Raw genomic sequence first — 14,304 nt, 5'->3', positions numbered from 1 at the left:
CCCGCTCGCGCCCACACACGACCAAACATGTCTGCTGAAACTGGCCTGCGGGCCAGTTTCAGCAGACATGTTTGCTCGTGAGTATGGGGCCTTAGAGTATGGGGTCTATATCATCACATCCTCTGCTTGGAGCAAAACATGTAGTAATAGTTTAAGCAGTTTGAGAGGTAGTGTGGACCAGGTCTGTTTGCACAGGAGTAGATGGTAATCCCAATATGCAGTAATATGCTCTATATACTTATGCAGTTTAAGAGGTAGTGTGAACCAGGTCTGTTTGCACAGGAGTAGATGGTAATCCCAATATGCAGTAATATACTCTATATACTTGCGGTTAGGAGGTAGTCTAGACTGGGAAAGTAAGCACAGGTGTAAAGCTGGTGGTCCTTCTATCCTGTATAGCAATGAGATCTGGATCCAAGTGTCCCACAAGTAAACTTCAAGGTTGGTGTGGGTTGGTGGAGGGTCTCCAGGTGGCGGCAGGGTCCAACAGGAATATTCCAACAACCTGTCGCCAGTGCTGGAGGTTTAAATAGCCCGGTCTCCCATGCACGCCGAGCACCACACACTGGAACGCACTTCCGCGTTCCAGCGTGGAGCGCAGACGTCCGCGTACCGGAAGTGACGCGGATGTCTTCGTGAATGGAGCGCAGCTGTCATAGTAGGTAAAGCTGCGCTCCTAGTACACAAATTAACGCAAATAGCGTTACACACGGGTCCCCAAACACTCAACTAGGGCAGGACACGGGTCCCCAAACACTCCCCTAGGGCAGGACACGGGTCCCCAAACACTCCCCTGGGGCAGGACCAGGGTCCCCAAACACTCCCCTAGGGCAGGACACGGGTCCCCAAACACTCCCCTAGGGCAGGACACGGGTCCCCAAACACTCCCCTGGGGCAGGACCAGGGTCCCCAAACACTCCCCTAGGGCAGGACACGGGTCCCCAAACACTCCCCTAGGGCAGGACACGGGTCCCCAAACACTCCCCTAGGGCAGGACACGGGTCCCCAAACACTCCCCTGGGGCAGGACCCGGGTCCCCAAACACTCCCCTGGGGCAGGACACGGGTCCCCAAACACTCCCCTGGGGCAGGACCCGGGTCCCCAAACACTCCCCTAGGGCAGGACCCGGGTCCCCAAACACTTTTTATGACAATAACCTGCATATTAACCTTTAAAATTAGCACTTTTGATTTTTCATGTTCGTGTTTCATGTTAACCGTATTCGTGTGTTCGAACAAATTTTTTGCCTGTTCGCATGTTCTGCTGAAAACCTAACCGGGGGGGGGTTCGGCTCATCCCTATTAGTGACCCGTGAAGAAACTTATGGAGTGAGTTGAGGGGTGGAGAGATAGATTTGGGTGTCGTCAGCATAGAAATATTGAAAGCCATGTGAGGCAAACATCTGACCCAGGGAGGAGGTGTAGATCGAGAATAGGAGGGGTCCAAGAACAGAACCTTGGGGGACCCCAACAGAGAATGGAAGAGGAGAGGAGGAAGTAGAATTGTAAGTGACACTGAAGTGACAATTAGCCACAAATCAAGGAACCCCCAGCAACCTCTGGAGAAACCCTAGGGCTCGGCTCCACATGACCCGGGATGAGAATAGCTGCTCTGATGGGGAAACTTGTTCAAGATTTTTTTTCACTTTGGAGAGATTCTTATTCACTGACTGACTGGAGTTTTGATGACGTCCTGCTCTATCCAGAAGGAAAAGGCTTTGGCTTTGAAGAATTCCATCTGTATTCTGTTTGTAATATTTTTTCTCTTTTTTTTCCCCTCTTAACAGATCAGAAGGGGAAGCCGTATCTGTCAAGGCCAGAAAGAGAAAAGTAAAGAAGACGCTTTTGTCCTTAGGCATGAATGTTACAGAGGTAAAAGTCTTTAGTATTTGTCCTGTAAACTTGATGTTGAACCATTGATCCTATTTCATTAGGGTGTGCACCCCAAAGCCCAAACACACACTACCGATCACTCTCTATGTTCATTCAGAAAGGGAAGGGGCTGGTGAATCACATATTTACTGGCCCCTTCCCCACTCCTAAAACATCCCAGCAGCAACAGCCGATAGGAGAGGAGGGAAGCTGGCAGCGCTGCGGGGGGGAAAGATGGGAGGCAGGGCAGTAGGGGGAATCTGTGCTGCATAGGGTGATTAGGGGGTGCCTGGGCACACCTGGCACACCCTGTGCGCACGCCAATGTGTTGAACCAACATAAAGCACAGTGTTAGTTGAGCTGATGATCCCAAACCCTGTCCTGCTCGTCTCACCTGCCCATGGACAAACAGGGTGTCGGCTCAGAGAAGCCCATTGTCAGGATCTGGGTCTGAACCCCCAACCTCTGCTGCCAGAGGCGGCTCTCTAATTAGGCAAATTAGGCGGTCTCCTAAGGCCTCGCACTCACGAGAGGCCTCGCAGCCACCTAATTGCCTGTGATTAATACCAATGTCGACGTCATCGGATCTCTCTATTACCCCTCTCTCTTTCTCATCTCCCCCTCTCTCCCGCCTCTTAAACTGGCTGAATATGTCTGATGGGTGAGTAGGGTGCACTGGAAGTGGTGCTGATTACCTGTATGCTAGATCCGTGCGTTTTCTGCAGCCATATTTTAATTGGGGGTGGGGCCTCATGTCTAAGTTTTGCCTAAGGCCTCACAAAGCCTAGAGCCGCCTCTGTCTGCTGCCTCTGGCAGTATCGCTTCTTGCCGAGGTACCGGAGATGCTGGGCAGCTCCCTGTCTAAAGGCCTGTACCCACGATCGGCTATTACGACAACAATTGTCCAACGGACGCGCTTTGTCGGACAATCCGACCGTGTGTACGCTCCATCGGACAATTGTCGTCGGAAATTTCCAACAACAAACGTTGGCTGAGCATGCTCTCAAATTATCCGACAAAACACGGGTTCCTTCGGATTATGCGGTCATGCGTACACAAATCCGTTGGACTAAAATCCAAAGTACAAACACGCATGCTCCGAACCAATGCTAAACGTCAGACAACAATAGCAGAAGTTGCCCAAAGGGTGGCAGTAAAGAGCTGAAAAAACACGTGGTTTGGTGTATGTTGGATGAAAATGTTGTGCCGTGTGTATGCAGAACAAGTTCACGGCCAAGGCCCCTTCGGACAAAAATCCACGGAAAAGTCTGATGGAAGTCCGATCGTCCTTGGTGAACCTTGAACTCTTTGATCCTCCTGTATATGACCCTTTTAACCACTTAAGACCCGGACCATTATGCAGGTTAAGGACCTTGCCCCTTTTTGCGATTCGGCACTGACAATTGCGCGGTCGTGCGATGTGGCTCTCAAACAAAATTGGCGTCCTTTTTTTCCCCACAAATAGAGATTTCTTTTGGTGGTATTTGATCACCTCTGCGGTTTTTATTTTTTGTGCTATAAACAAAAATAGAGCGACTATTTTGAAAAAAATTCAATATTTTTTACTTTTTGCTGTAATAAATATCCCCCAAAAAGATATAAAAACATTTTTTTTTCCTTAGTTTAGGCCGATACGTATTCTTCCACCTATTTTTGGTAAAAAAATCGCAATAAGCGTTTATCGATTGGTTTGCGCAAAATTTATAGCGTTTACAAAATAGGGGATAGTTTTATGCCATTTTTATAATTTTTTTTTTTTTTCGTGACTGCTACATTACGGCGGACACATCGGACACTTTTGACACATTTTTGGGACCAGTGTCATTTTCACAGCGAAAAGTGCTATAAAAATGCATTGTTTACTGTGAAAATGACAATGGCAGTGAAGGGGAAAACCAGGAGGGGTTGCTAAGGGGTTAAGTGTGCCCTAAGGGAGTGATTCTTACTGTAGGGGGGTGTGACTGTAGGCGTGACGTCACTGATCATCGTTCCCTATATCAGGGAACAGACAATCAGTGTCACTGCCACACAGAAGAACGGGGAAGCTGTGTTTACACTCGCCTCTCCCCGTTCTTCAGCTCCTGTGACCGATCGCGGGACACCAGCGGCGATCGGGTCTGTGGGTCAAGCGGGCGCAGTCACGGAGCTTCGAACCGGGTCGTGCGCGACCCATGGCTGGGCTCTTTCTGCCAACGTATATCGGCGTGAAGGGGTCCTTAAGTGGTTAAGCTATGCCTTAGCACTTCCTGTTTGCCAGATTATTGTGCTCCCTCCAGCCAATATTTAATTTGGGTAAAGCACCTTTATAAAAGACTAATAGCTAGATTCAGGTAGAGTTAGGCCGGCTTATCAGTAGATACGCCGACCTAACTCTGAATCTACGCCGACCTATGTTTAAGTGTATTCTCAAACAGAGATACGCTTAAACATATCTAAGATACGACGGCTTGCGCCGTCCTATCTTAGGGTGCAATATTGAGGCTGGCCGCTAGGTGGCGCTTCCATTGCGGTCGGCGTAGAATATGCAAATCAGTAGATACGCCTATTCACGAACGTACGCCCGGCCGCCGCAGTACATTTACGCCGTTTATGTAAGAGATAGGCCGCCTAAAGTTATCCATCAAAATAGATGGAATAGTAATGTTAAGTATGGCCGCCGTTCCCGCGTCGAAATTCGAAAATTTTAAATCGTTTGCGTAAGTCGTCCGTGAATAGGGATTTACGTCGTTTACGTCCACGTCGAAATCAATAGGCGCATGCGCAGTTAAAAAAAAACGTCAAACACGTCAGGTCAAGGGCCATTAACATAAAACACGCCCCTTAGCTAAATTTGAATTAGGCGCCATTACGCCCGCCCGCTTTAGGCTACGCCGTCGTAACTTAGCAGGCAAGTACATTGTGAATCATGTACTTGCCTCGCTAACTTACGGCGGCGTAGCTTAAATGCCTTAAGCTACGCCGCCTTAAAGTTGCGGCCATCTACGTGAATCTGGCTATAAATATTAAACACTGAATTGGGTTATTTTTTACCAAAGAAATGTAGCAGAATAAATTTTGGCCTAAATAGATAAAGAAAGATTATTTATTTTGTAAAATGTTATAACAAAAATGAAGAAAAGCACATTTTAACAAAAAAAATAGTATTTTTTGTTTATTTAGCAAAAAATAGAAAAACCCAGAGGTGATCAAATACCACCAAAAGGAGGCTCTATTTGTGCAAAAAAACGTATATAAATTAAATTTGGATACAATGGCCCAGATTCACAAAAGAGATACGACGGCGCATTTCCAGATACGCCGTCGTATCTCTGCCTAGCGCCGTCGTATCTATGCGACTGATTCTTAGAATCAGTTACGCATAGATATCCATTAGATCCGACAGGCGTAAGTCTCTTACGCCGTCGGATCTTAACTGCAATTTTTTTTTTGCCCGCTAGGTGGCGCTTCCGTCGATTTCCCCGTCGAGTATGCAAATTAGCTAGATACGCGAATTCCCGAACCTTCGCGCAGCCGACACAGTAAAGTTACAACGTTTACGTTAGGCTTTTCCCGGCGTAAAGTTGCCCCTGGGTCTATGAGGCGCAGCCAATGTTAAGTATGGCCGTCGTTCCCGCGTCGAAAATTAAAAAAATTACGTCGTTTGCGTAAGTCGTCCGTGAATGGGGCTGGACGTCATTTACGTTCACGTCGAAACCAATGACGTCCTTGCGACGTCATTTAGAGCAATGCACTCTGGGATATTTTAGGGACGGCGCATGCGCAGTTCGTTCGGCGCGGGGACGCGCTTCTTTTAAATGAAACACGCCCCCTACCGCCGAGTGATTTACGCTACGCCACCGCAACTTTACAGGCAAGTGCTTTGTGAATAAAGCACTTGCCTGAAAAACTTGCGGCGGCGTAACGTAAATGAGATACGTTACGCCGCCGCAGAGATACGCCGCTCTCTGTGAATCTGCCCCAATGTCTTTATAAAAGATTAAATAAGAAACACTGATTTGGGTTATTTTTTACCAAAGAAATGTAGCAGAATACATTTTGGTATAAATATATTAAGAACGATTATTTATTTTGTAAAATATTATAACATAAACTAAGAAAAGCGCATTTTAAAGAGAAATGTTTGGTATTTTTTGTTTATTTAGAAACCCAGAGGTGATCAAATACCACCAAAAGAAAGCTCTATTTGTGCAAAAAAAAATATATATAAATTTAATTTGGAGTACAGCGTCTTTACAAAAGACTAAATAATAAACACTGATTTGGGTTATTCTTACCAAAACAATGTAGCAGAATACATTTTGGCCTAAATATATAAAGATTATTTATTTTGTAAAATGTTATAACATAAACTAACAAAAGTGCATTTAAAAAAAAATAGTATTTTTTGTTTATTTAGCAAAAATACTACCAAAAGAAAGCTCTATGGGGCAGATCCACAGAGATCTGCACCCGCGCAGCATATCAGAGATACGCTACGCCGCCGTAACTTTCCCGGCGTAATTTTGAATCCTGAAAGATTGCGCGCCGAAAGTTACGGCGGCGTAGTCCATCTCTGGTGGCGTAACGACATGTAATTCAAATTGGCGATTAGGGGGCGTGTTGCATTTAAATGAAGCGCATCCCTGCGCCGAATGAACTGCGCATATGCTCCGTTTATAAATTTCCCGCCGTGCATTGTGCTAAATGACGTCGCAACAACGTCATTTTTTTTAACTTAGAAGTGAATTATGTCCATCCCGATTCATGGACGACTTACGCAAAAAAAAAAATTCAAATTTTGACGCGGGAACGACGGCCATACTTTAACATGGCAAGTCTAACTATACGCCGCAAAATAGCAGCTTTAACTATACGCCGGAAAAAGCCGACTAGAGACGACGTAAGAGAATGCGACGGCCGCACGTATGTTCGTGGGAAATAGGTAATTTGCATACCCGACGCGGAAAACGGCGAGAACTCCACCCAGCGGACGCCAAAGTATTGCATCTTAGACCCGAAGGCGTACGTGGACGTACACCTGTCGGATCTAACCCAGATGCCGTCGTATCTTGGTTTGAGGATTCAATCCAAAGATACGACGCGGGTAATTTGAAAGTACGCCGGCGTATCAGTAGATACGCCGGCGTACTCTATCTGTGGATCTGCCCCTATGTGTGCAAAAAAAATTCTATAAATTAAATTTGGGGTACAGCGTCTTAACAAAAGACTAAATAATAAACACTGATTTGGGTTATTTTTTTTCCAAAGAAATTTATAAAGAACGATTATTTATTTTGTAAAATGTTATAACATGAACATTTTTTTTTTCAAAATGTTTGGTAATTTTTGTTTTTTTAGCAAAAATTTAAAAACCCAGTGGTGATCAAATGCCACCAAAACAAAGTTCTGTTTGTGCAAAAAAAAAAAAAATGCCCCTAGTCATGAAAGGGGGAAAACCTTGTGGGCAATTTCTTATCACTGTCCAATACATTTTCCGTCTCTAACTGACTTATAACAGTCATAATAATTTGTTTATTTATTTATTTCCTGAAGAATTGCGACCCTCCTGTAATCGCGGTCTTGGGATCGGGGGGTGGACTCCGCGCCATGGTTGGTTTTCTGGGAACAATTTCCAAACTGGCCGAACTCAACCTTTTAGGTGCCGTTACTTACATCGGTGGGATATCTGGATCAACGTGGTATGTACATTATAACAATTTTATATAGCTATGTGTTACTTGCATAATCTAACAGCTATGGTTGCTTTTTATACATTTTGAGTTTGAGACGATTTGAAAATTTTTGCACATATTTAAATCTGCATTTATTTATAAAAATAAATAAAAAAATAAACCCCCCCATAAAACTACACATTTTCTGAAAAGAGGCCCTATACAATAAAACGGAGACAGTTGAAATAAAATTTCTGTTCCATTCCCCCACCTGAAGGACCAAATTCATAAACTTGACTCCCGACCTCAGGCCGGCGTTCCGTAACTCAATTTCCACACCTGGGTGGGAGTCTGTGCTGACATGGAGCTCGTCAGGAAACTTTGCCCAAATTTTTATTTTTGGCCAAAATTAACAGTTTTCAAAAATGACGTGCGGGAGGGCGGTAGTCAAATTCATGATCTCTGTGTGGAGTTACCTGTTACGTTTTATTAATTTAACTTTATTGCTATCACAAGGGAGCCAACAAGCCTCCTTTGTGATAGCATGGGCAGGTGACAGGTCCTCTTTATGGAGACATTAGAGGTCTATTAGACCCCCAATGTCTCTTCGTCCACCCACTGAAGTTAATTACTCGGAAAAGGCACAACCAGTGCGTGGTTCCAGAACTGCAAGTGAACGCATTGCCCTTGCAAGAGCGTGTAGGTGCCAATAAATCGGTGACAATGCTGATCCAGAAGCATCATTGGCGCATCATCCATGTGTCCACTCTACCCCCACTAAACACCAGGACCCCCCATCTCCCCCTACTAAGAACCAGGACCCCCTATTCCCCCCCACTAAGCACCAAGACCCCCTTCTCTCCACACTAATCACCAGGACCCCAATCTCCCCCCACTAAGCACCAAGACCCCCTTCTCCCCACACTAATCACCAGGACCCCCATCTCCCCCACTAAGCACCAAGACCCCCATCTCCCCACACTAATCACCAGGACCCCTATCTCCCCCCACTAAGCACAAAGACCCCCTTCTCTCCACACTAATCACCAGGACCCCCATCTTTCCCCACTAAGCACCAAAACTTCATCTCTCCACACTAAGCACCAGGACCCCCAATCTTCCCCCACTAAGCACCAAGACTTCCATCTCTCCCAGGGCCGGTACAAGGCAGGGGCGGGAGGGGCGAGTGCCCAGGGCGCAACCATCTCGTACAGGAGGGGGGCGCAATCAGACCAGTTGTGTGTGTACCAGTGTCATGGGCAGCGGCAGCGGCACTTAACAAATAGTGTGCCGACTGGCTGCCGAGTGCGCTCCTGGCTCCCTTTCTTCGCTCCCCCCCCCATGGAGGATCAGTTGGTGCATTCCAGCGGCGTGGATTCCACATAAAACACCGCAAATAGCGGCTCCGGGTGTCCTCCGAGTGGGTCACATGATCGCGGGACCATGTGACCTCACGCCAGCCAATCATAGGGGGGAAAGGCGGGGAGCCGAGCGTGTCACGTGATCGCAAGCTACAGCGAGGTGAGAGAGGGAGGACTCGTCTCGTACTGCGCAGGGAGCTGTGTGCAAGGACAAGTCACGAGGAGCTGAGCCTGCCTACAGTGCCTACCTAGTGCTACTGCGTCTGCTGCAACAGAACAGTTAAAAGTAAGCAAATAATAAGAAAATTATTTAAATTACTGTATTGGGGAGATGGGAGGTGACCATAATTTTTTTAAATAAAAAAATGGCAGTTTAAAAAAAATGTTTTTGAGTTATTTTGAGCGACGCTTGCCTTTTCTGAAAAAAAAAAAAACATTAATTGCAGCCTCACTGTGCCACCAAACGCAGCCACTGTGCCATCACATGCAGCCACTGTGCCATCACATGCAGCCACTGTGCCCATCAAACGCAGCCACTGTGCCATCACATGCAGCCGCTGTACCCATCTAACGCAGCCACTGTGCCATCAATTGTCACCACTGGGCCCATCACACGCAGCCACTGTGCCCATCAAACGCAGCCACTGTGCCCATCAAACGCAGCCACTGTGCCCATCAAACGCAGCCACTGTGCCAACACACGCAGCCACTGTGCCAACACACGCAGCCACTGTGCCACCATCAATTGTCGCCACTGTGCCCATCAAACGCAGCCACTGTGCCATCAATTGTCGCCACTGTGCCCAGCAAACGCAGCCACTGTGCCAACACACGCAGCCACTGTGCCAACACACGCAGCCACTGTGCCACCATCAATTGTCGCCACTGTGCCCATCAAACGCAGCCACTGTGCCATCAATTGTCGCCACTGTGCCCAGCAAACACAGCCACTGCGCCAATCACACGCAGCCACTGTGCTCATCACACGTAGCCACTGTGCCATCACACGCAGCCACTGTGCCCATCAAACGCAGCCACTGTGCCAACACACGCAGCCACTGTGTCAACACACGCAGCCACTGTGCCACCATCAATTGTCGCCACTGTGCCCATCAAACGCAGCCACTGTGCCATCAATTGTCGCCACTGTGTCCATCAAACGCAGCCACTGGGCCAATCACACGCAGCCACTGTGCCCATCAAACGCAGCCACTGTGCCCATCAAATGCAGCCACTGTGCCATCACATGAAGCCACTGTGCCATTACACGCAGCCACTGTGCTCATCACACGCAGCCACTGTGCCATCACACGCAGCCACTGTGCCCATCAAACACAGCCACTGTGCCAACACACGCAGCCACTGTGTCAACACACGCAGCCACTGTGCCACCATCAATTGTCGCCACTGTGCCCATCAAACGCAGCCACTGTGCCATCAATTGTCGCCACTGTGTCCATCAAACGCAGCCACTGGACCAATCACACGCAGCCACTGTGCCCATCAAACGCAGCCACTGTGCCCATCAAACGCAGCCACTGTGCCATCACATGCAGCCACTGTGCCAACACACACAGCCACTGTGCCATCACATGCAGCCACTGTGCCAACACACACAGCCACTGTGCCATCAATTGTCGCCACTGTGCCCAGCAAACACAGCCACTGTGCCAATCACACGCAGTCACTGTGCCCATCACACGCAGCCACTGTGCCATCAATTGTCGCCACTGTGCCCATCAAATGGGGGGGGCGCAGTTTGCCATCTTCGCCCTGGGCACCAAATGGCCTTGTCCCAGCACTGATCTCTCCCCACTAAGCTCCAAGACCCCTAAATCTCCCTATCAAGCAGCAGGACCCCCCCATCTCCCCCATTAAGCACCCGAACCTTTCATCTGTTGCTTATTAGACCCCCAATGTCTCTTCTTCTACCCCACTGAAGTTAATCACTCACAGATTGTGCTTGATTAGCTGCTTCTCCATATACAGTAACTGGGGAATGACAGTTCTGAAACCAGAAATGATTAAATCACTTCCAATTCATTGCTCATGGAGAGGGGGGCGTCAGGGAATGGATGTTCCTCGATCTTCTCATATTCAATGGATGGGGCAATTTTCAGTTGCCCTAGACAGAGGAATAGGAGAGCTGGGTAACCACCATGGGTGGGCCTTGGTGGTGGTGGAGGCGGGGTACTCACTACTGTAAAAGGTGACCGGGAGGCTGTAGAGCCCCCTGGATCATTTTAACTACACAACCAATTACCCGGTGAAAAAACCCACCAAACTCATGGCTAGCTTTAACCACTTGAAATCTGGGAAGCTTTAGTATGGTCTAAGGACATCACGTGGTTAAAAAAAAAGAAACAAATGTTGAAGAGTTTTTGATGAATAACTTACCTATCAAACGTCCAACTTATTACTACTTTACCATTCCAGGTGTATGTCCTCCCTGTATTCTAATGATAACTGGTCAGACTTTTCACGGATAGAAGATCTGGAGAACCTGTTATGTGGGAGAATCAAGACGGAGACTGAACGGAAATGGGCAAAGTCATGGGAGGAGATCAAAAAGACGTTTCACGGAGACACGTACTCTCTGACAGATCTTTGGGCCTATACATTCGTCTTCTCCGTCATGAATTATGTAAGTACAAGCTGGGTCCTCTCCAAATTTTGGAAGACAGAAGTACTGGGTGACATTCCTTTAGCTTCCCGATTAATGGAGGTATCACCATCTTTGTTTTTCCCTGATCATCAGTTTGTTTTTTCTACATTCTGCCTTAGGTTCGGTTCACACCAAAACGTTGTTCGGAAAAGGCACAACCCGTGCGTGGACCCAGAACTGCAGGTGAACGCATTGCCCTTGCAAGAGCGTGTAGGTGCCAATAAGTTGGTGACAATGCTGATCCAGAAGCATCATTGGCGCATCATCCTTGTGTCCACTCTGCCCCCAATAAAAAAACAACAGGACCGTACATCTCCCCCCACTAAGCACCAGGACCCCTTATTTCTCCTCACTAAGCAACAAGACCCCCCATCTCTGAGCACCAGGACCCCCATCTCCCCCACAAAGCACCAAGACCCCCATCTCTCCACACTAATCACCAGGACCCCCATCTTTCCCCACTAAGCACCAATACTTAATTTCTCCCCACTAAGCACCAGAACCCCCCATCTCTCCCCACTAAGCTCCAAGACCCCCATCTCTCCCCATTAAGCACCAGGACCCCCCATCTCTCCCCACTAAGCTCCAAGACCCCCATCTCTCCCCATTAAGCACCAGGACCCCCCATCTCTCCCCACTAAGCTCCAAGACCCCCATCTCTCCCCATTAAGCACCAGGACCCCCAATCTTCCCCCACTAAGCACCAAGACTTCATCTCTCCCCACTAAGCACCAGGACCCCATCTCCCCCACTAAGCATCAGGACCCCCATCTTTCCCCACTAAGCACCAAGACTCCATCTCTCCCCACTAAGCATCAGAACCACATATTTCCCCCCACTAAGCACCAAGACCCCCTTCTCTCCACACTAATCACCAGGACCCCCATCTCCCCCCACGAAGCACCAAGACCCCATCTCTCCACACTAATCACCAGGACCCCTATCTCCCCCCACTAAGCACCAGGACCACCATCTTTGCCCACTAAGCACTAAGACTTCATCTCACCCCACTAAGGACCAGAACCCCCATCTCTCCCCACTAAGCCCCAAGACCCCCATCTCTCCCCATTAAGCACCAAGACTTCCATCTCTCCCCTCTAAGCTCCAAGACCCCTAAATCTCCCTACCAAGCACCAGGACCCCCCCATCCCCCCACTAAGCACCAGGACCCCCATCTCCCCCACTAAGCACCAGGATCTCTCATCTCCCCCACTAAGCAACAGGACCCCCATCTCCCCCCACTAAGCACCAGGACCCCCCCATCCCCCCACTAAGCACCAGGACCCCCATCTCCCCCACTAAGCACCAGGATCTCTCATCTCCCCGACTAAGCAGCAGGACCCCCATCTCCCCCCACTAAGCACCAGGACCCCCATATCCCCCCACTAAGCACCAGGACCCCCAATTCCCCCTGAATGAGCACCAGTGCTCCCCTTTGTCCCCCTTGAAGACAAAACTGCATTCTATTAGGCAGGTGTGCGGGGTCAGGTGTGGGGTTGGTGGTCCAATCAAGTAGGCTGTAGGGGGCCCCATGATTTCTAATATCAGCCCTGCCCCCCACCCCTGCACTGATCAACCCTGACTGTCTCCCTGTGTCCTTTCCTGCACATACTACCCACCTTGCGGTACATCACTAATAACACTGAAGCTTGTGGATAACCCTAATAACACTGAACCTTGTGGTATACCACTAAAAACACTGAATCTTAGGGTACACCTCTAACACTGAACCTTGAATACCCCAAAATGGCGGCGGCAGATTCGCTGTGAGATCACTATTATGGGTGGCGGGAGAGGTGCCCCCCCTCCCGCTGCATCTCCGCCTCTTACTGGAGCCTCTTACCGGAGCCATTGTAAGCAGCAGAGACGATCCAGTCCTGTGGCCTGATGGGCAGGAGGCTGAGTGAGGGCATGGTATCCCCCACTTTTTTTGTATTACTTTTAAGAGATTAAAGAGGTCCTGTCATGCTTTTTTTCTATAACAAGGGATGTTTACAATTTTCTAACACATTTTCTAGCAAAAAAATAAAAACAAATTTTAACTTACAAGTTTGAAAAATAAGCCTAGTCCTTCGTATCTTTCTTTTCCAGATCAATGAAGGAAAGCTGTCCAGTCACCAGAAGATGTGTGAGGACGGTGAAGTCCCGTATCCCATCTACTCTGCTGTTGCAAAGGATAAATTGCACACAAACGATGCAGGTGATTTTACCAAAATGTAGTAATCCCTCATCCTATGGGAATTATAATTTTTATATTGGAAGGAATAATGCCGAACCAAACTGCCCTGGGTTTGGTTTAACCAGGGTTTGGCGAACTTCAGGTCTGATTTGGATTTCAATGAGGGACTTCTTGCAAAACCCTAAAAATCCCTACCAGACCCTTTCTGAGCATGCAGCTTGGCTGGCTAAAAAAAGGGGGTTTATCATGCGCCCCCCCATAAACCATACCAGGCCACATGCCCTTAACATGGGGGGATGCCTTACCAGGGGTACCTTCTGGCAAAGCACCTTGTCCCAATGTTGATTAGGACAAGGACCTCTTCCCCACAACCTTAGCTAGTGGTTGTGGGGGGTCTACGGATGTGGTCTTATCAGAATTGGAAAGCCCCTGTTTAATACTAAATATTATAATGTGTATAATGGGTTCCCATATACTGCACCCCCCACATAAATTATGTATGGAGTACGTACCCCTATTCATTCTAATAAAAAAAGTTACCTACAAATAAAGACAGCCAAAAGTTTGGCCTTTGTTG

The 14,304-nt window shown here is 48.0% G+C and overlaps 1 protein-coding gene across 2 annotated transcripts in view; it reads left to right on the top strand.

Annotated features, from left to right (window-relative positions):
* The window catches only part of LOC120924718 (cytosolic phospholipase A2 gamma-like), a 553,986-nt gene that overhangs the window by 18,859 nt on the left and 520,823 nt on the right, over positions 1 to 14,304 (top strand). For both annotated transcript variants that reach the window (XM_040335733.1, XM_040335734.1), the window contains 4 exons: positions 1,787 to 1,871; positions 7,404 to 7,549; positions 11,320 to 11,527; positions 13,640 to 13,748. In XM_040335733.1, the coding sequence (XP_040191667.1) occupies positions 1,787 to 1,871; positions 7,404 to 7,549; positions 11,320 to 11,527; positions 13,640 to 13,748 (548 nt within the window). The remainder of the gene's footprint in view (positions 1 to 1,786; positions 1,872 to 7,403; positions 7,550 to 11,319; positions 11,528 to 13,639; positions 13,749 to 14,304) is intronic.

This window comes from Rana temporaria, chromosome 1 (genome assembly GCF_905171775.1).
Source record: "Rana temporaria chromosome 1, aRanTem1.1, whole genome shotgun sequence".
Taxonomy (NCBI): Eukaryota; Metazoa; Chordata; class Amphibia; order Anura; family Ranidae; genus Rana; species Rana temporaria.
Note: the sequence above shows the minus strand (reverse complement) of the source record. Positions and strands in the feature narration are given on the sequence as shown.